This window comes from Alosa alosa, chromosome 18 (assembly GCF_017589495.1).
Source record: "Alosa alosa isolate M-15738 ecotype Scorff River chromosome 18, AALO_Geno_1.1, whole genome shotgun sequence".
NCBI lineage: Eukaryota > Metazoa > Chordata > Actinopteri > Clupeiformes > Clupeidae > Alosa > Alosa alosa.
The window spans coordinates 21,524,538-21,544,174 of NC_063206.1; the positions used below are offsets into that span (position 1 = coordinate 21,524,538).

Here is a 19,637-nt window from a genome sequence, read left to right on the forward strand (position 1 = left end):
AAAAAAACATACATACAAAAACATTGAGTTTATCAAAATCACAATAACATGAATTGTCCCCAGTAAGTTGAACACTATGAAAGTAGTTGAGTGCATGTATATTTATGCATTCCAGTGCAATCAGTTGGGCAGCAACCTCAAAGACGTGGTGGAGAAGTTTAAGAAGTACGAGGAGGCCAGCGGTGGGCTGCAGAAGTGGCTGGACACCTCAGAGGAGGAGGCTCGCAAGCAGCAGTCGGAGCCCATAGCTGCTGACCCACAGACCCTACAGAAACAGCTGGAAGACACCAAGGTGCCGGTCACTACTAACACAAATGAAACACACCCCACAGTGACAGAAACTTGTCATAAAGGCCAGCACATAGCAAATACTTTGTCCTTTCAGTAATGATAGACATTTGGCCGCCCCATGGTTCAACACTATCATTTCACCTTTATCGGTCATTCATTGGCTGAATTTGTAGAAATAAATTGATAACATGTTTAATTGAGACCTGTCAGCTGGCACCGATAATGGTGACCTGACTATGTTCAATTGCCTGGTACTGAGTGGAATGGGAATGTATACAGTTTAATAGAGATAAACAAGTACCATGAGCAAATCTTAAACAACTTTCTCATCTCTGGGAAAACATGAAATTACACACTTAACAGAAGTGTCTGCTCATTCTAGGTGCTTGAGAGGCTATAACGAGATGCCATTTTCCAGCGCGTTCATGCCTCTCTTGGCACCGAACAAGTTGAGAGGTCATCAAGCCCGATCTCAGCCTTCTCCATATACAGAGTTTCCACTCAGTTTAAAACAACACAGCTATTTATAGCTCCTCGTTTCAAAACACGCCGCCGTTCCAAGGCACAAATAGCTTTGTGGAGATTTAATGACATTTGCTGTGTGGCTGAGAGAGGGAGAGGCAAATTCTGTCAGAGGCGCAACACCCGCCTCTGTTCTGCCCTAAATAGATTACATCTCTGTGATATATCGCAGTTCGGTTTGGCCCCACTTGTCTCTCGGTTTTGCCCCCCAAGGGGGTAAATGCATTCATGGTGTCTTACGTGTGTGGAGGCTGCTGGCTACACTGAGGGCTTTCAGATACTGAAAGATTAGGGGCGCCTCGGACCCACAGAAATTCCCTTGGCAGCTTGGTGAAGCAAGAGTGTACAGTAGCTGCATTCTCATTTAGTCCTATTGTAAACATACATACGAGTTTACATTCTTTCTGTGTCTTGTCATGTTGTCTTTACTGTTACAAAAATGTGACATTTTGTAATTTGTTTTCCAACATAAATAATATAAACATAATCTGTTTATCTGTACTCCTTCTGGACTGAATTGGATTGATTGTGAATAAATTGAAGTTTCAAAAGTCCCTGATATTCTATAAAGCTAACAGGCTTTGGTAAGTCGGGTCACCCCAGAGACGGTGATGTCATTGGTCTTTGTAATTCCACAGGCTCTGCAAGGTCAGACGACCGGGCGACAGGCTGCCGTGGAAACGCTGCGCAAAACAGCTGATGCCCTTATCACAGCCGAGGGAGACCTGCTGACGAATCAGGATGAGATCCAAGAAACAGTGGGTGAGTGGGACAGTCACCTTTCCAGTCAGGAGCCAACTACTGAATCCCAGAAAAGCCAAAATGCTGAAATGAAATGAAACTCAACTATATCGTAAACTAGTGTCTATATAGAATGTTGCTGAAGCTTAACTGAATCGTAATTGACACAAACAAGTCAAATGATTCTTTGCTACTCAATAATGTGTCCCAGGCCATAATGTTTTTTTCAGCTTTTTCATTTCTGAAGTGGAATACTCAGTATAAATCTAGAATCAATTCCCTCCTGAAATCATGACTAAATCTGGACAGGCTTGTAATTAACCATGTCCTTTCCTTGTCTCCCTCCCTTTCCATGTATCCTTGTCACCCCCCTCAGATGACATCGTGGAGAGATATGACAACCTGTCCAAGTCGGTCAGTGACCGCAACGAGAAGCTCCAGGTGACGCTGACGCGCTCGCTCAGTGTGCAGGACGGCCTGGAGGAGATGGTGGGCTGGATGGGGCGGGTGGAAGAGACCCTGGGGAAGAAAGATCAAGTGTCCCTGGACTCGGCCAGCATCGGAGACGCCCTCAGCAAAGAGGCAGTACGTCACCATTCTACATGGACCATTTATACAAGGCCCACTGCATAGTATTGCAGAGCTGTTTGCTTTTAGTGAATGTGTTATTGTAGATGGGTTGTTCAGCTTAGCTAGGCTAGTAGTTTGTTCACTAGTGATGGAAAAAGTTTAATCCATGTTCTAAACAACACAATGTCTTAATTGTATCTTGGGTCAAGCTGCTGGATTGATTGAAGAGTTTTGGAAGACATTGATTAGTGTTTAAAATGATAATTGACTTGTGTGATAAATATATTTCTTAAATTAAAAAAACATTAGTTTTTATAATGACATTAATTGATTAACTGTGACTTATTGATTAATGCAGTATTGATTAACTGTACATTGTTTTATCTTGGTCTGAAGGCTTTGGAGCAGGACATGTCAGGTCGTCAGAGCAGCATCTCAGCGATGCAGGCCAAAGTGAAGAAGTTTGCAGAGACCGCTGAGCCGGCCGCTGCCACCCAGCTGCAGTCCAAAATGGCCGCCCTCTCACAGCGCTTCAGCGATGCCTGCAACAAGCACAAGCAGAAAGTGTCTGATCTGGAGCAGCTGAAGGACAAGGTGGAGGAGTTTGAGAAGACGTCTGAGAAGGTGCAGCAGTTTGTGCTGAAGAGGTCTCAGGAGCTGTCAGAGACGGATGGGCCGGGCAAGAACGTCAACGAGCTCTCCCAGCTGGTGCAGGTGCGATAGACTGCAACAGCAATGTCTTTTTAATATGTTATCATTTACAATTTCATATTTGATAAATATCATATTTCAAGTAGTATTTTTTTTTAAGTTTGATTGAATCAGAACTTTTCATAGTGATTGCTGCAATTATATTATATTATATTATATTATATTATATTATATTATATTATATTATATTATATTATATTATATTGTCTGTCAGGACACCAATGAGGAGTTAGCAGAACATGCCAAGGATGTGGAGACTTTACAGAGACTCTCAAAGGAACTGTCCCAGCTGAGCCCAGAGGCCAGTAAAGCCCAGATCCAGGGCAAGATGGACACTCTGTCTAACACCTTTAACGCCTTCAAAGACACAGTGAGAGAAAAGTAAGTGGCAAGAGTATGGAGTGCAAGTTGATGTACAGTTGAAACGGGTGAAAAACAAACTTCAGTGTTGCCAAAATGTTCTCTTTTTGACTGAATTTCTGTCGTAAAGGACAGCAGTGTGTAATTTCAGACGTCTGCCTGCTGACCTCAGATAGCCCTTTGGGTTGAAAAGTGTTGGTTTGTTTGGAGTCTGAGGCGCAGACCATGCCATTATGTGTGTGTGTGTGTGTGTGTGTGTGTGTGTGTGTGTGTGTGTGTGTGTGTGTCTGTGTGTGTACTATACTGTATGTGGCAGTAAATACCATTTCTATGTGCAGGAGGGAGGAGGTTACGTCATGCCAAGACCAGCTGGGAGAGTTCAAAGCAGCAGCAGGGGCCCTGATGAAGTGGCTGGAGGAGATGACAAGGAAAGTGCCAGTGGTACAGGCCAACTGCGGCGAGAAGAGCCTGGGAAAGGCCCTGCATACGGTCAATGTGAGTGGAGCAGGGAGACTTATGTCCAGTCTGCACACAGGGCCTTTCGGACACGCCAGAGTTGCTAGTCCCTCTCAAGAGAGAGAGACAGAGAGATAGAGATAGAGAGAGAGAGAGAGAGAGATTCATGCAATTCATGCAAAGCAAAGTATACACAATCACATATAGTATTTTTTATTCAAAGTATAAAAAAAACAGATAATGTAGTAATATATAGATACACATTTGCATTCATTCATCCATTCATTCACTCGCTTCCTCACTCACTCACTCACTCACTCACTCACTCGCTCACTCATTCATTAGAAAAGACAGCCCAGCATACATTTTGGCCTAGCCATTTTTTTAACTGATGTGTTTGATGTTGGATTTTCTGGAATAATCTCTGTATGTCTACCTCAGCAGATAGTCTAGAGACATACAGTAGGTAACCTTATGGTTGTGGTTGTTTAGAGGTCTCGTGCCAACAAAATGAGAAAAGGTGTTTTCCATCGGGGAGGGGGGAGGGGGGAGGACAAAATAGCAGCTACTCCCAACCTTCAGAATTCCCCACACGATGATGAACTGTTACATGACCCCAAAACGCAAGAAGATTAAAGGCATTGTAGTAATGAACCAAAAATATCTAGGTCGTATATCAAAGATAGGCGGAAGAGCCTCCCTCTCTCTCTCTCTCTCTCTCACTCTCTCTCTCGCTCTCTCTCTCTCTTGCTCTCGCTCTCTCTAGAGGCCAATTGGCATATTGAGAAATATGCAAAAAATATTTGTGATTGCTTTCAGTACCCTGTTGGAATCATACTGTAAGTTATTTAAATAGTGCTTTCAAAAGAATCTGAAATTGCTCTAATTTTTTTTTTCCGGGCCAGAGTCTGATCTCCAAGAATTCTGTTCTACGCACGCTGAGCTGTTGTTGGCTATTACTCTTACACACTGCCATCCAAGCCCTCTCTGTTGAACCGCTTCTCAGTTATCAACGTAGCACACATATTTCAGACATAGGTTTTTTTTGTGTAAAGTGTTTTATAACACTCATTATTCCCTTCTCAGGCACTGCTAGAAGAATGGACTTCCAAATCTCCCATGGTCCAGGATATAAATAGCAAAGGCTCTGCTCTGTGTAGCCTAATCAGTGTTTTGACATCCCCTGCCAAGGCCAAAATCCATCCCAAATCAGGTACTGCCAACGTGTATTTGAAATAGCTTGAATGCTTTTGAATAGCAGTCTTGTACATGCTTTTATGACCTGGTCTGCAGTGGTCTCCTAGAGCTTTTTGTGGGTTGCCAGCACCTTGGGGAGTGTGTAGATGTCTAATACAGCTTTTTGGTGTTGACGTGTCTGCTTCTCTTCTCATGGTGGAGGCCTGGGCTGCTCTGGTTTTGTTTTGTCCTCTCTAGGGTCAGCTGTTACTAATGGCTCCGGACCGGGATCGCATGCTTATTTAACCAATAAAGGTAAATGCATTCTTTTGGAGCGACACATTCGGCTCTCACAGCTGGCAAAGCAACACCACCAAGATCATGGGCTCCATTCTCGGGGATCACACACACACCCATGGAGTCCATGTTTTGGTGGTTTGCTGTGAAGTAGGTTTCTTTAAAATAAGATAAATTGATAAATCATTTAGTGAGCTAAATGATTATAGCTAATGCACAACGTTTTTTGGTATGCTGCTGATAAGATCTACTCACCATCCTGAAGTGTTGTCAGCATGGTGCATAGATGTGTGGGGGTTCTGTGGCTTTCCTCTCTGTCTCTGCCCCGCTGTAGCCATCCCCCCACTCTCTGTAAGCCTCAGTGAGATGTAAACCAGCAGGAGGTTTACATACAGAGTGTTTGGACCCCACCACCACCGGCTGGGCCAGCTGTTTACAGCAGAGATCTCCACAGTGGCTGCGGGTGTGAGTTTAAGGTTTGGAGATGTTTGATGGGCTCCTGTCTGGTGTCTGACTGAAACCACCCACAGAGCTGATGGTGGTGCAACAGAGCATGGCCCAGGTGGACGAGGGCTACGGGACCCTGGGGGAGCTGCTGAGGGCTCGGGAGGCCGAGCTGAGCCGCCGGCGCGGAGACATGAAGGAGGCACGCGAGCAGGGCGGAGCCATGAAGACGTGGCTGGCAGACATGAAGAAGACGGCGGCGTCTTGGAGCGCCGCCGGGGCTGCTGGGAAAGACTCTGTCAAAGCACAGATGGAACAACAGAAGGTACACACGCAATATAGGCAGATACAGTATAAATTTACAGATATGGAGAACACACACAGGATGTACACACTCCTACTGTAACTCGACAGTAATATACACCTACATACTGTAGCACATCAGCTCTCAAACATACTGTCCAAGTAGATTATATAAGCCTCCCTAATAAGTAAGCCCACAGCTAAATTAATAGTGCTGTTTATGCATGTCCATTGCCCTTAAGGTGATTAATAGAAAGGTTAATTATCCATATACAATAATTATTGCTCCTTGAGCGAGTGTGCAGTCAGTGTCCCCTATATGACCCAATTCAATCAAAGTTGAAAACAACTCAAAAAGAGACAAACACTACTGCGCTACGCATCCCTGATTTTTGGAGTGCGCTTCTCATCCTTCAGGCCTTTGAAGACAGCTTGAAACAAAAGCATGCCGAGCTCCAGCAGCTGAGAGAGAAGCTTCGTCAGCTGATCGAGCAGAACCCCGACTCACCCGAAGTGGCCAAGTGGAAACAGATGCTGGCTGAGATAGGTATGTGCTGCTCATCTCCCACTCCCTCATCAGCTGTCAGGCACTACCAGCTCATAGATATCCCTCCGCCGTCGGTGCTGAACTCCCGAGGAAATCGGGAGGACACGACATGGCAAGATTGACCGGAGTGTCTAAGGGGTCAACCCTCCTCCAGGCCTGTCTGATGCTGTGCGTCTTCCTAAGTGTCAGTCTTATCTAAGCACTCATGGGAAAATGGTGGGTGTTACAAATGAAGACATTTACTAGGCTCAGCCACAAGCAAAACTCCACAACACATCCTTATTGGTGTTTTGGCACAGTGCACCACTGACGCTGTTTTGATATACTGAGGTGTTATATGAGTGTTTCAGTATTGTTATTTTTGAGGTTAGCTCTCTCCCCCACTCTCCCACCCCGCTGATTGTGCTGAGAGAGAGAGAGAGAGAGAGAGAGAGAGTGTTACTGAGAGGTGTTTATTGTGTTTCCGACACTCCAGATGCAGCGTGGGAAGAGGTGAACGGCTCGGTGGAGGACAGGAAGCAGCACCTGGAGGCGTCGTCCCGCATGCTGGAGCTCTTCCAGACGGCCGAGCCGCAGCTGCGCCAGTGGCTGCAGGAGAAGGAGCTGATGGCCGGCGTGCTGGGGCCCCTGTCTGTGGATCCCAACATGCTCAAGATGCAGAAGCAGCAAGTCCAGGTGATGATCGGCTGAGATGACCGATGGATGTAAAGAATTTAGATAGAAATGGGATACCAGCATAGCTACTTTGTTGGTTACAAATATCCACCATAACCCTTAATATTAATGCCATTTATGCCATAACCCTTAATATTAATGCCACAGAATCTATGCTAAGCTTTTTAAGCAATGAGTATGAGTCTGACGCAAAGGCTTCTTGATACCAGTCCTAATTTCAAAGTTAAAATCAGAAGCCATTATATAATAAACATGATGTATAATAATTGTATGAAAAATTGAAGCTTAGCATGTTCATACTTTTAAGCTTTCTGTCAAAATCAAAGATGTTGTTCTGGTGTGCCTCACTTTTGTGATCAAGCATGCAAGGTTCTGAATATTCCATTCTGTGTTGCTTTAGATTCTCCTTAAGGAGTTTGATAGCCGCAAACCCCAGTATGACCAGCTGAACGAGGCTGCGACGGCCATCTTGAGTTCGTCGGGTGCACAGGACCCATCGGCCGGGGCAGCGAAGGAGCAGCTGGTGTCCATCACCCAGAAATGGCAGGACCTGACTGGGCAGCTGGGCCAGCGGGCCGGCCTCATCGACCAGGCAGCGGGCAAGACGGCCCAGTTCCAGGAGTTGCTGCACGGCCTCGCAGAGAGCTCGGCCGCCCTGGAGGCCCAGCTGGAGGGTCAGCAGGCCTTGAGTTCACAGCCCGACGCTGTCAAGAAACAGCTGGAGGCCACCAACGCCATCCTGGCCCAACTGAGGGACGAGAGGAAGAGGCTCAAGGAGGCGGAGGCAATCTGCGGCGAGCTGTCGGCCCTCGTGACCGAGGAGTACCTCCGCGCTGACCTCACCAAGCAGCTGGACGCCGTCACCAAGCCGTTCAAGGTGTTGGAGGACAACGCAGGTGAGTCTACACTCACCTCATCTCAACTCTGCCGAGCTTATCCCCACACATTTTTTTGGACTTCTTCCAAGGAAGTGTTAGTGACTAGACACCCTCGTTTTGGAGTGATCAAAACATTATTTAGTTTTCACTGATAGATTCCAGACATGTAAACAATAGAGCTCAGTTATGTTAAAAAGCCCCCAGGTCAAATAGTCATTAATATTCTGTCACAGTGTATGCTTTTTTACCTCACTGTCAGTGGTTAATGCCATAATTGTTATGATAGTAATGACATTTGCTTTTAAGCGCACAGAAGCATATGCTTCATTGTCTGTGCACGTCTGAATGATTTTCCATGTCTAGTAAGTTTAGATTGACATGTTATGCACGTGGCTTGAAAGCTTCCAAATGCTGTACTATGTAGTAGCTTTTTGTATATCAGTTGTATATGCCTTTGTCTAAATTTGTGTTCCTTTATGAATGGTTCTCTTCTCAAAGCTGTCTATGTATGTCTCAAAGCTGTATACGTATACTGTAATCTCATAACTTCCAAACTGATACTTTAATTGTAGCAGTTTTATTTGAGTTAAACTAACAATGGCAATTTTTTTTTATTATTCTCAACTTATTTTGTCTAGGGAAACGTATTCAGCAGCTCAACTCGGCCTTTGCCAGCTCGCAGCAGTTCCACCAGACATCCAAAGACTTCCAGGACTGGCTGGACGAGAAGCTTCTGGAACAGTCGGGGCCACAGCCTGTCTCGGCCAAGGCCGAAGTCTTGCGGCAGAGCCTCAGCGAGCACGGCACCGTGCAGAAGGCGCTGACCGAGCAGGAGGAGTCCTACGGCACCATCGTACGTGAGGGCGAGGCTCTGCTGCAGCGCACCGAGGGCGCGGAGAAGGTGGCCCTACAGGGTCAGCTGTCCGCCCTCAAGTCCAACTGGGAGGACGTGAAGCGGGCGGCGGCTGAGCGCGGCGAGAAGCTCCAGGGGGCGCTGCATCTGGCGCAGCGCTACGGCGAGCAGGCGGACAAGCTGACCGCCTGGCTGCAGGAGAGCGAGGTCTGCAGCGGCGGCGTGAAGGTCAGCGCGAGTCCAGTGGAGGTGGAGAGCTCCCTGGCACAGGTCAAGGCCATCCAGAAGGACGTGGACAAGCACCGCGGGCAGGTGGAGCTGCTCAAGACGGCCGCCGACAGCCTCCTAGAGGCAAGCACGGCAGACGGCGAGGCGGTCAGGGAGGAGCGGGCAGCCATCGAGAAGGGCATGGAGAAGCTGGGCGAGGGGCTGCAGAGCAAGAAGGAGTCGCTGGAGAAGCTGGCGCAGAAGCTGAAGGAGTTCAGCGACACCCAGAAACAAGCCAAGGACAAGCTGGACGGGGCCAGGAAACAGCTGGACAGCCACTCGGCTCTGGGCATCCAGGCCTACAGCAACAAGAACCTGAGCGGCATGAAGGCCCAGCAGAAGACACTGGCCGAGGTGGAGCAGCAGGTCCAGCAGCTGACCAGCCTCGCCCAGGGCCTGGTGGTGGACATGCCAGAGGCAGACGGCGTCACCGACCTCCTGCTCCAAGCCGACAGCCTGGAGAAAGAGCACGGCGCTGTCAGAAAGGAGGTGGAGGGCGTCTGCTCGGCCCTCGAGGGCAAGCTGCAGGGCATCGGTCAGTTCCAGAGCAGCATCCGCGAGATGTTTGCCAGCTTCGCTGACCTGGACGACGAGCTGGACGGCATGCCGCCGGTGGCCCGTGACACGGAGGCGATCCGAGCCCAGAAAGACGCCATCCGGGGCTTCGTGGACAGACTGACTGAGCTAACGGCCAACGCGGCCAACGCCAAGGAGACCTGCAGGAAGATGCTGGAGACCGAGGCCTCGCCGGACCTGCTGGGAGCCAAGAGGGACCTGGAGGCACTGGCCAAGCAGAGTGGCAAGCTGATGGACCGCGCCCGTAGCAGGCAGGAGCAGGTGGACGGCACCTTGGGCCGCATGGAGGAACTCTACCAGAAGCTGCAGGACTTCACTGCTGGCCTCAAGAAGGCGGAGGAGCAGGACGAGTCCCAGGGGCCCGTTGGCATGGAAATGGACGTCATTAACCAGCAGCTGGAGTCATTCAAGGTAAGATGGCTAAGAGTACAAGGTCTTCTGGTGAAAGAGCATGGGCATGCCAGACTACTGGGAAAGTTCAGTGTTGTGTTATTAAGGGGATAAAGTATAATAGGCAAGCTGCCATTATGAAATGGATGGGAAAATATGCACTCTCAAACTCTCAAAAGTTTTGGCTTTTATTGAGTCTTTAAATACAGACAGTAGTGTATATTTATAGTAAAAAAGTAAAAAGTTTTTTTCATTCCTTATAAGTGTACAAGTATAATGAATTCCTTATAAGTCTCAGCTTCACATGTTTTGCTTTCAAAAAGTAATGTGTTTCCACACCCCATATTTCCTTTTTTCTGTGATTATGTCACTTTGACCCCTCTAAAATTACTCAGCAGAATATTGCCCAGTATGTGTGTGTGTGTGTGGTTGGGGGATTGCATGTTGGGCGTGTTGCTTTGGAGAGCAGCTGGTGTTAAGAAAAGAGGGCCGGCCCATGAGCCCTTTGTTGTGGGTGACCAAGAAGCCAGCTGGGGGCCAGCGGGGTGTCGTGTGTTCCGCCCGCCCACCCCTGTGAAAGGTTGGGGGTGCTGGGGAGGGGCAGGGTTCCTGCCTGGCCCTGTGTTGAAGGCCACTGGGGTATGGCAGTCCGTCTGCCCGCAGTGCTCTGAGGGGTGAAAAAGCTGACTGTTTCATTATTTAACCCACCAGCTAATTTGGTGGCTGCCCAAAGCATCTGTTCTTGTTATCTCCTTGAGAGCTTCTTTCAACCCCAGTGCTTTTAAAGAGAAAGTTTTAATAGCATTTTTGCTTATTGAAAGCCAATGAAAGTCAGTTATTTTTGGTGTTGTTTATATAAACTGCCAAAGTGTTATTGTTTTTTGTTTTGTTTTTTGAGATACAATATATAGTTTGTGTTGTTAAAAAATAAAAATACTCCTAGACCAACAGCTATAATGTTCATAGACAAATGAAAAGTCAAAAGTTAAGCAAAGCTCTTCACAGAGTTATTTCTGTTTTGTTTGTGCATTTGTGAAGAAAAAGCTTAAATGCAATACATGTTCTAAAAGTAAGAGATAAAATATGAATAAGCATGTTAAGAAAGCCTCTTATAGTTAAGCAATTGTAGAAAAACTAGCCTCAAACATCACATCTTGCATCCTTAATTGCACAGGGCCACACCTTTTGTGCAGCATTTTAATTTGGCTGTAACTGAATCAGCCAAAACTAAATTATCTAAAATGAGAGAACCGGCAAAATGAACGAGCCACAGTGAACGTCAGAACGCCACTCTGCCACCGGCTGCCTTATTGCCATATTGCTGGTCACAGCGGGGTTATGGTTGCTTTAATTCCCTTCACATCAGTAAACAGCACAACCACCTGTCCATGCCCACACTGCTGCCCGTGTAGGGCCTTCAGGGCGAGAGGGTGCTGCGGTCAGCAGTGAGAAGCCTGGCCCCTCCCACTCTGCCTGTGTGGAAAAGTTGATGCAGCATAGCTCTCTGCTCTACTAAAGGACAGAGACAGGCACATCTGCCTCTGGCCCTCTGAACTCTAAATCCCTTGTCATGAAGTCATGTTAGGCTGATATTGAATCATGTAAGTGTTCTCAGAGTTGATCTGGCTGTGTGATTTGAGCACAGCCTCTTGTATAACACCTCCAGTCTCACTGAAGGAACTCTTAAAAGACAAACACTATGCTTGTTCGGACAGCACTGTGCACTATGCTTGCTATAAAATGGGGTACAGCAGAGACTAAATCTATTGTTTACTATATCATTACCAGATAAAAGGAGGATAACCATGATCAAGACTTACAATATACTGGGATAAAAAATGCTTTAAAAGCCTTTAAATGCCTTTGGAGTTGATGAAAGAGGCTTAACCTATTTCTGGTTTTGGGATATTAAAATGCTTTATTTATGCCACTCGCACAACAAAGGGCAGAGCCTATTCAGTCACAATGAGCCGATAAAAGGGACTCAACAACAGATTTCAAATTCCTACAAATGGAATCAGTGCTGTTTCAACATTTATTTCTTCTGTTTTTTTTATCGGTGCCAGTCTTGTCAGAGAGGGGGATTGAAAGGCATTCATCTCTGGTGTTGAAAGGCCTCATCTGTGACTGAGCGCTGGGCCCCCATACTGGCTCGTCTTGCTGTCATTGTCTCTGGGCCCCACGAGGGCCAGATAGGCAGGGCCCTTGTTCCTACCTCAGCTGCAGTGAAACAGATCACCATTGTTCTCGTGGGGGACTCTATTCTCCTCAAGAGAATCACCCTGATCATTTACCCATTAAAAAGAGCCTTTTGTGCCTCTTGATTTTGTGGCATTGGATTTTTCTTCCCCTTTTGTGCCAAGGGAATTTTTTTTGTGTGTGTGTTTAAGGCGTCAGACCGAGAATGTCTCTTTTTTTTTTTTTTTTTTGGTTTTGTTGAAATGGATTTTTGGTTCAGTCCCATGATTCTTAAGTGCTTATCAGTGGAGCTCATGAAGCCAGCATCGCTAATCACATTTACAGCTTCTCATTGTCTTGCCGCAGCGAGGTTCATTACAGCCCTGGCAGAGTGGCGTCGGCTCGGTGTGGTGAAAATGAACTCCCCCTTTGAAGTGCCCCCGCTCCTGTCTTGGGTTCTGCCATGCTTCTGCCACACTGTCTTCATTCTGGCAGTCACGCCTTTGCCACTTCTGAGGGCTCTTGCTAACACAGCGGCTGGCATTATAGGCCACATAAGAAGCAGGGACCTCTGGGTGGATGGAGATATGGGTGGTGCAGTCATTTTGTGTGTGTGTGTGTGTGTGTGTGTGTAGGGGGCGTAGTGCGACCTTACATCAATGCCTCCCATGATGCTTACGACATTTCCGCTCCGTGAGTCAGTGTGAGTCCTGTCCTCTGATGATTGGGGTGGGGGGGTTGGAAAACAGTCTGCATTTTATAGGTAGGCCCCAGAGTGGCGCTTACTCACGGTCTCCTCTCCGAGCTGTTCACACCGCAAAGAAAAGGGACACGTGAAACCACCGGCCCTAAAACTTCTGAGCTGACGCGGTATTGTGTGGTGACGCAGTTAACATTTCACCACTGCTCAGGTTGCGTGCGATCTCAGGGTGAAGCGGAGAGCCTAGGTGAATGACCCAGAGCTGTGAAAGCCCCTGGTGCATTACAATGAGGAGATTTCTTTTCTCTCAATTGAAACCAAGTGGTGTCATCTGTGTGTGAGTGTATGTGTGAGCCTCAAGCAGGCATTTAGTTGGTGGCCTAACCACGACACACCCTTGTAGTTTGAAAAGACTTTCTGAGTTATTGCAGTCTTCATTTCACTAAACACTAAGTTGTTTTTCGTTGGAGTTCATTAGTTGTTTGTAGTGTTTGAACTTGTTTATGCCTGTTTTGTCCAACAAATGTTGTATAACAAATGAGTTAATTCTTAAGTCATAAGACATCTTGAACTGGGAGCCTGTGTCCTGGGGTGAAAGTAGACAAATATCCAACTTCTCTTTAATGCAATGCCTGGATTATGCCAGAAAGTCAGAGAGACTCAGATATAAAATATCTGAAATAAATCCAAGAGATCTCTTTAACTGCGTATTCCTCTTTGCTTGCTTCTGCCCTGTCTCTCAACTGAGGGGGTGAGAAGGATGCCAGTGCGTGTCTGAACTCTCTCTGTGTTATCACAACGCGAACTGTTACAGAGCACAGATTACTTTTTTTTTTCATCATGTCTCTCCCCTACGCCATTCTTCTCCTGCTGTTTCTCTTGATATCATCAAAAAGGGTGAACAAAAGGAAGGGGAGAAAAAAAAGTCCCTGCATAATAGTGGCAGAGTTGCCGGTGTTGAATTTCCTGGGACCCGTGCCTCCCTCAGAATTCCTCTCCAATTAGGAAGATCAGCAGGGTCCGCAACAACCTAGTACTCAAAACAGCGGACAGAGAAAGAAGTGTGAGAGAGAGAGAGAATGAGGGAGAGAGAGAAAGGGAGAGTGAGAGAGATGAAGAGAGAGAATCTATTTCTGCCCTATGTGATGTCATAACATTTGGAGCTTTTGGAAATGCGTGTGTGTGCGTGTGTGTGTGTTTTTCTCTTTTTTTTGGGGGTACTTGCCCCTAGTTAGGGAGAACTAATAGTGCTGGATCGCAATGGATGACTAAGAAGTTAAGTCATGTGGCCCATAGAGACAGAAGGGGAGAATTAGAGAGAGAGAGAGAGAGAGAGAAAAGGGTCAAGCGTCCACCAATCAACATGTGCTGGAGCGGCTCCACGCACACAGAGCCGTGGCAGATGTTGCCTGAATAATGAGCAGAGGGGGGCGGGGCCATTAGTCCACTGCCAGGAGGGTGTCTGTCATTGCCACAAGAGAGAGAGAGAGAGAGAGAGAGGAGAGCGTGAAAGAGAGACAGAGAGAGAGAGAAAGAGAGAGAGGCAGCAGAGGCTTTTTGTTCATCTAGGAGCGCCGACTCTCTCTTTGATTGCCTTTTGTTTTTGGTGGATCAGTGGATTTGTTTCAGGATATGCCTCTTTTGCACTGAAGGAGTTTGTCGGCCTCTGTGAGGATTCAGGGATTTGGAAGACCGAAGCACTTTTTTTATTGCTGTTATTTTTCTGTCTACGGGATGTTGGAAATGTGGGACCTGCTGCCGGCGGAACAAGCAACAATGAGCAAGTTGTGACAATGGGACCAAATGGGAATGGACTAAGTCTGGCTCTCCATGTGGACGTGCTGCTCAGAGGAATATCATGCTGTTGTTCACAAGCATAGTGGCAGTAAGAGAATAAGTCAGCTGTGCTTTTGCTATATATGGAAATATTGTTTTTGTGGTCTAGCTTATTTTTTCTACTGAGTATATTTTCTTAAGTGTTAAACCATTTTTGTGACTAAGTGTTATAAAGTATTTTTGCTGTATTTATTTTCATACTGTTACTTTTTGTTTTGAATAAGTTATCAAAAGCATAGCATGTTATAATAAATGTCTAAATACTAAATTCTTATAAGCACCTTAAAGTTATTCTTTTTTTCTTTTTACTGAGTATTACTGAATAAGTATGCACTGAAAATTGATACCTCATGTACTTATTTTTGTACAAATAATTGATCAGATTTAAACCTTAGCGTTTAGTTGAGTTAGATTGGACTTGTTAGGATGGGCAAGCCTCTGAGCAGACCGGACTGTTTGCGCCAGAACCCATCCTGCGTGGGCAAGGGCGACGAGGAAGATCTAAACATCGACGACTGCTACGTCCCTCAGAGGTCAATTTATGACACTGTGCGACTGAACGAGCAGATAGACTCAGGCTCCAAGGGCAGCTTGAGTTCGAGGCACTTTGTGGGCACCTTGCCCTACACCCACCGGACGCTGGATCTGAGCACTCTGTGTGGGAATGGCGTCCTGGCATCGTCCAGCGCCTTCGAGCTCCGGGCCAGGGAGGCGGGCCGTTTCGACGAGCGTGCGGTGTTTGACGGGCTGAAGCTGAACGGTGATGTGATCCGGGGAGCGGGCACCATGGTGCCCAAGAGCCGTGCGTCGGGCGAGCGCGGGGGCAAGGAGCAGCCGCAACACCGGCGCTCCTGGAGGACGTTCGCGCCCACGCACCTGAACGAGTACGCCAGCCGCAGCGGCACGCTGTCCACCGATGGCGGCGGGAGCGGTGACCGGCGCGACCCCCGCTGCCTGCAGAACCACGACGGCAGGGGCCGCAGCATGGCCAACTCGCTGACCTCCGAGGACGACTCGGGCCTGTGCAGCCCGACGGTTGAGAGGGAGAAGCGGAGGCAGCGCGCCCAGCGTAGGGCCGGCCCCGGGACCCGCAGCCTCTCCTCCACGGAGGCCGTGCATGTGTCCAGCGACCTCAGACCAGGGAGGTCCCTCAGCTCTGGCCAAGAGGAGTTCCCCTTCTCGCCCATCAAGGAGCCATTGCCAGCGTCGCGCCTCTATAGCAACAGTCCACTGCCGGACGCCCAGGCCAGGGATTCGTGTGTTGTTGATCTTAGTGGAGTGGAGCATGGGCTAACCAATGGGGACCGCACAGACTCAAAGGGATCAATACCTTCCATACCTTCGCTGCCCTCAGGGTCCGGGTCGGGATCTGGGTCGTCCAGAAGGATGCGTAAGGAGAGGCGCTCGCGGACGTTTGCGGGTTATGAGGAGTTACCCACCGCAGAACTACTGGAGGACACTTCACCTCAGGACGAGTGCGAGTTGACCAGTGTCCTTGTGACACAACCGGAGATGTGTACGGACGGTGGGCTTACAGAACCAGATGAGAATTCGTGTGACATTGAACAAAGTTCACTGGAGTACAACATCGCCGACATCGAGGACTTCCTGTTGGCATTGGCCAATGGTGTCCACCCCATTTACAAATGCATGGGGGAGGAGGAGATCGGCAGCATGCTGGCTGCCATTGCTGCCATGGATACGTCCCAGTTGGACCTCACAAGCCTCTGTCCCCCACAGGTATCCATAAATAGCATCGGGAGGACAGCCGCCCCTGACAGCACCAATAACACATTTCTCTGGATAGATGTGGCACTTCTGATTAGTGCTTCCTGGGAGAGGGGGCTCCGGTGGCCCGCCTAGATCAGATTATCAGATGGCTGAATTGGGTTTGGGCCACTTGCCGGTCTCTGACTCAGTGATCCTGTGCAGCTGTGTTCTGTTTCTCCGCCTGGATTCTGCTGACCTGTGATATACCGCTTGTTATGGCCACACACTAACATGGTGTAATGACAATGGGCTATATTTAGGCAAGGGTGAAAATAACAGAGGACTGTAGACCAGCAGTGGCCACATAGTCTTTTAAACAGGGAGTAGTATAGGGACCATTTGTAATACTAGACAAGGGAGTCATTTTTGATGAGATATGCCATTTGAATGGTTAAAAGGGTATGAAGATCTTAACATGTTTTATAAGCAGGAGACATACTGGCAAATACAAACAGTTCCATAACCAACAAGGAAAGCCTTATCTAATGGAAGGGAAGTGGGCGAGTTGTTTATGAAATGGCATTTCTGTTTTGTTCTACTTTGCGTATTATTTATTACATGATACTTCTTGGCGTGGATGTGGGTGTAGGGAAAATATTGGTTGAAGGCAAATTATTCCTTTTTTAAACATAAAACCAGACAGTTGGCCCATAGGCATTACTTCAAGCTGATCTGAACATTCAGTCCTAAGCCAGTTATTCTTTTGTTTATCTGCATATATGAATGAAAGTGATGTTTGTTAATTGCAGGTATTCCAGAAAGATGCAATTGAGACATTACAGGCCCAGTTACAAGACCTGAACTGGATTGGCCAGGGACTTATTCAAAACACTGCCAAAGGGACCAGTACTAAGGCCTTGGAGCATGACCTAGAGGATGTCAACACCAGATGGAACTCGCTTAACAAGAAGGTGAGATATGATTAACCTTTCCACTGATTACTTGGATGGACATCACAGTCCAAATACAGATTAAGGTTTTTGGAACGACTTGTCAAGACAATTTTCATTGCAATTTTCATCGCTTTTTGATTTATATTCAACTTTTATATTCAACTACATTTTTCTTACCTCTGGTCATTGAATTGTCTCATTCTATCTTGAGCAGCCGTTCTACCTGAAGCACAATTGAGACAGGTGTTGCTGCAGCTTTTTGGTCAGTGAAGTATTAGTCGTGTTAGTGAAAGGAAAAAATCTGAGCGTACAAACTGGTTTTCAGGTGGCGGAGCGCTCGGCCCAGCTGCACGAGGCTCTGTTGCACTGTGGGAGGTTCCAGGATGCCCTGGAGTCTCTTCTCAGCTGGCTGACAGACACTGAGGAGCTGGTGGCCAACCAGAAGCCTCCATCTGCCGAATTCAAAGTTGTCAAGGCCCAAATACAAGAGCAGAAAGTGAGTGTTTAAATGTTGTTTTCAAAGTGTACAGTACATACAACATAAGCCCATTAATTTGTATAGTTGTGAATTGTATAGACATCTGTTTTTTTGTCCTCGAACTGTTGACAACCTGTTTACATTGCGTGATTGTTTATTTTAACTCACATACAGTTGACATGACAGTGTATGAAATGTGCATTGGGCAACATCGCTGAATATCTGTGTGATTTTTTTCCCGGGTCAGCTCTTGCAGAGGCTGCTGGACGATCGTAGGCCCACGGTGGAATTGATTAAGAAGGAGGCGGGGAAGGTGACGGAGCTGGCTGAGACGGAGGACAAGGAGAAGGTCAGCCGGGAGGTGGAGGGCCTGGGGCAGAGGTGGGACAGCCTCCTGAGGAAGGCCGAGAGCAGGTAACAATACACTCACTCTGGTCTTCAGAAACAGACGTTTTATACAGATATAGGCTTATACATTGATTTTGCTGATTTTCTTCAGCTATGAGGTTAATACACGGGGACAGTTAATATGGTATTAATATGGTTTTGTTTTTTAACTTGCATAAAACACTGTCCTGCGGCTTATACACAATGCGGCTAATACACAGGAAGTTACTGTACACTATCACTAATAAATGTACATATGATAAATATACAATATATGCATGTATTTTTACCACTACTTGGTTGAATTATCTGTTGTGATACGCTGTTTAGAACGTCAATTATTCCACTTTGTGTGGTGGCCGCATTACCACTTCGAACATGCATTGTCTTCTGATACCTGAACGTGGTGGCATCCATTATCACTTACATATACATACATACGTATATGAAGGTTATTTACATTTCTCATAGAGAAACAGAAAGTTGAACACATATAGATACTTTACATTATTTATTTATTGACAGATGTAAATCATTAATGAAATGACTTAGAACCACACATTGGCTATACATCAAGCAAAATTCAAAATTTTAGAATTGGCCTCCATTCAATTCTAGAATTGGAATTTTAATTTAATTGGCTCCGCCCTACAGGAAGTTGAATTTGAATTTGAGTTGGAATGACAGGAAGTGGATTTAAATTCATGGAAATTCCACACAGTCACACAACAGAGAGAATTTGTTGAATCTCATACATTCAGTGTTGTGGAGGGTAATTTTGGAAATGTAATTAGTAACTGTTATATGTTACCCTTTATAAATGTGTAAAAATCATATCTGACATATACTTTAAAGCTTCATTGTTAAACACTACACTTAAATTATACAGTACAGTATGTGAATTTCTTTTAATTTCATTGAATTTAATTCAAATTTGGATTGTAATTCTAGATCCTGTTTTTGACCTCAATTCAAATTCAAATTCAAAAATTCAATTGGAATTCAGGAGTCATTCTCAATTCAATTCTGAATTTTGCACAACCCTGCTATACAAGTATGTTTGTTACATATGCTACAGGTAAACGTTGTTTGTTTTGTTGTTCTGTTTTTCTTTTCCCCCCATACAGACACAAGCAGCTGGAGAGCATCCTGGTGGTGGCTCAACAATTCCACGAGACGCTGGAGCCCTTGTCTGAGTGGCTGACCGCCACAGAGAAGCGCCTGGCCAACTCCGAGCCCATTGGTACCCAGACAACCAAACTGGAGGAGCAGATCTCCCAGCATAAGGTACAGGGGTACAGGAGAACACCACTCACTCTCCCCTCAACCCCATCATGT

The 19,637-nt window shown here is 46.7% G+C and overlaps 1 protein-coding gene across 19 annotated transcripts in view; it reads left to right on the plus strand.

Annotated features, from left to right (window-relative positions):
• Positions 1-19,637, plus strand: part of dst (dystonin) — a 136,352-nt gene that overhangs the window by 84,971 nt on the left and 31,744 nt on the right. For 18 of the 19 annotated variants that reach the window (XM_048269229.1, XM_048269234.1, XM_048269231.1 and 15 more), the window contains 17 exons: positions 116-292; positions 1,452-1,575; positions 1,931-2,139; positions 2,521-2,838; positions 3,050-3,216; positions 3,534-3,690; positions 4,738-4,864; positions 5,086-5,142; positions 5,655-5,893; positions 6,289-6,418; positions 6,894-7,093; positions 7,494-7,989; positions 8,610-10,078; positions 17,291-17,452; positions 17,760-17,930; positions 18,160-18,326; positions 19,427-19,586. In XM_048269229.1, coding sequence (XP_048125186.1) covers positions 116-292; positions 1,452-1,575; positions 1,931-2,139; positions 2,521-2,838; positions 3,050-3,216; positions 3,534-3,690; positions 4,738-4,864; positions 5,086-5,142; positions 5,655-5,893; positions 6,289-6,418; positions 6,894-7,093; positions 7,494-7,989; positions 8,610-10,078; positions 17,291-17,452; positions 17,760-17,930; positions 18,160-18,326; positions 19,427-19,586 — 4,530 coding nt within the window. The remainder of the gene's footprint in view (positions 1-115; positions 293-1,451; positions 1,576-1,930; positions 2,140-2,520; positions 2,839-3,049; positions 3,217-3,533; positions 3,691-4,737; positions 4,865-5,085; positions 5,143-5,654; positions 5,894-6,288; positions 6,419-6,893; positions 7,094-7,493; positions 7,990-8,609; positions 10,079-17,290; positions 17,453-17,759; positions 17,931-18,159; positions 18,327-19,426; positions 19,587-19,637) is intronic. The other variant, XM_048269232.1, reaches the window with a different exon arrangement.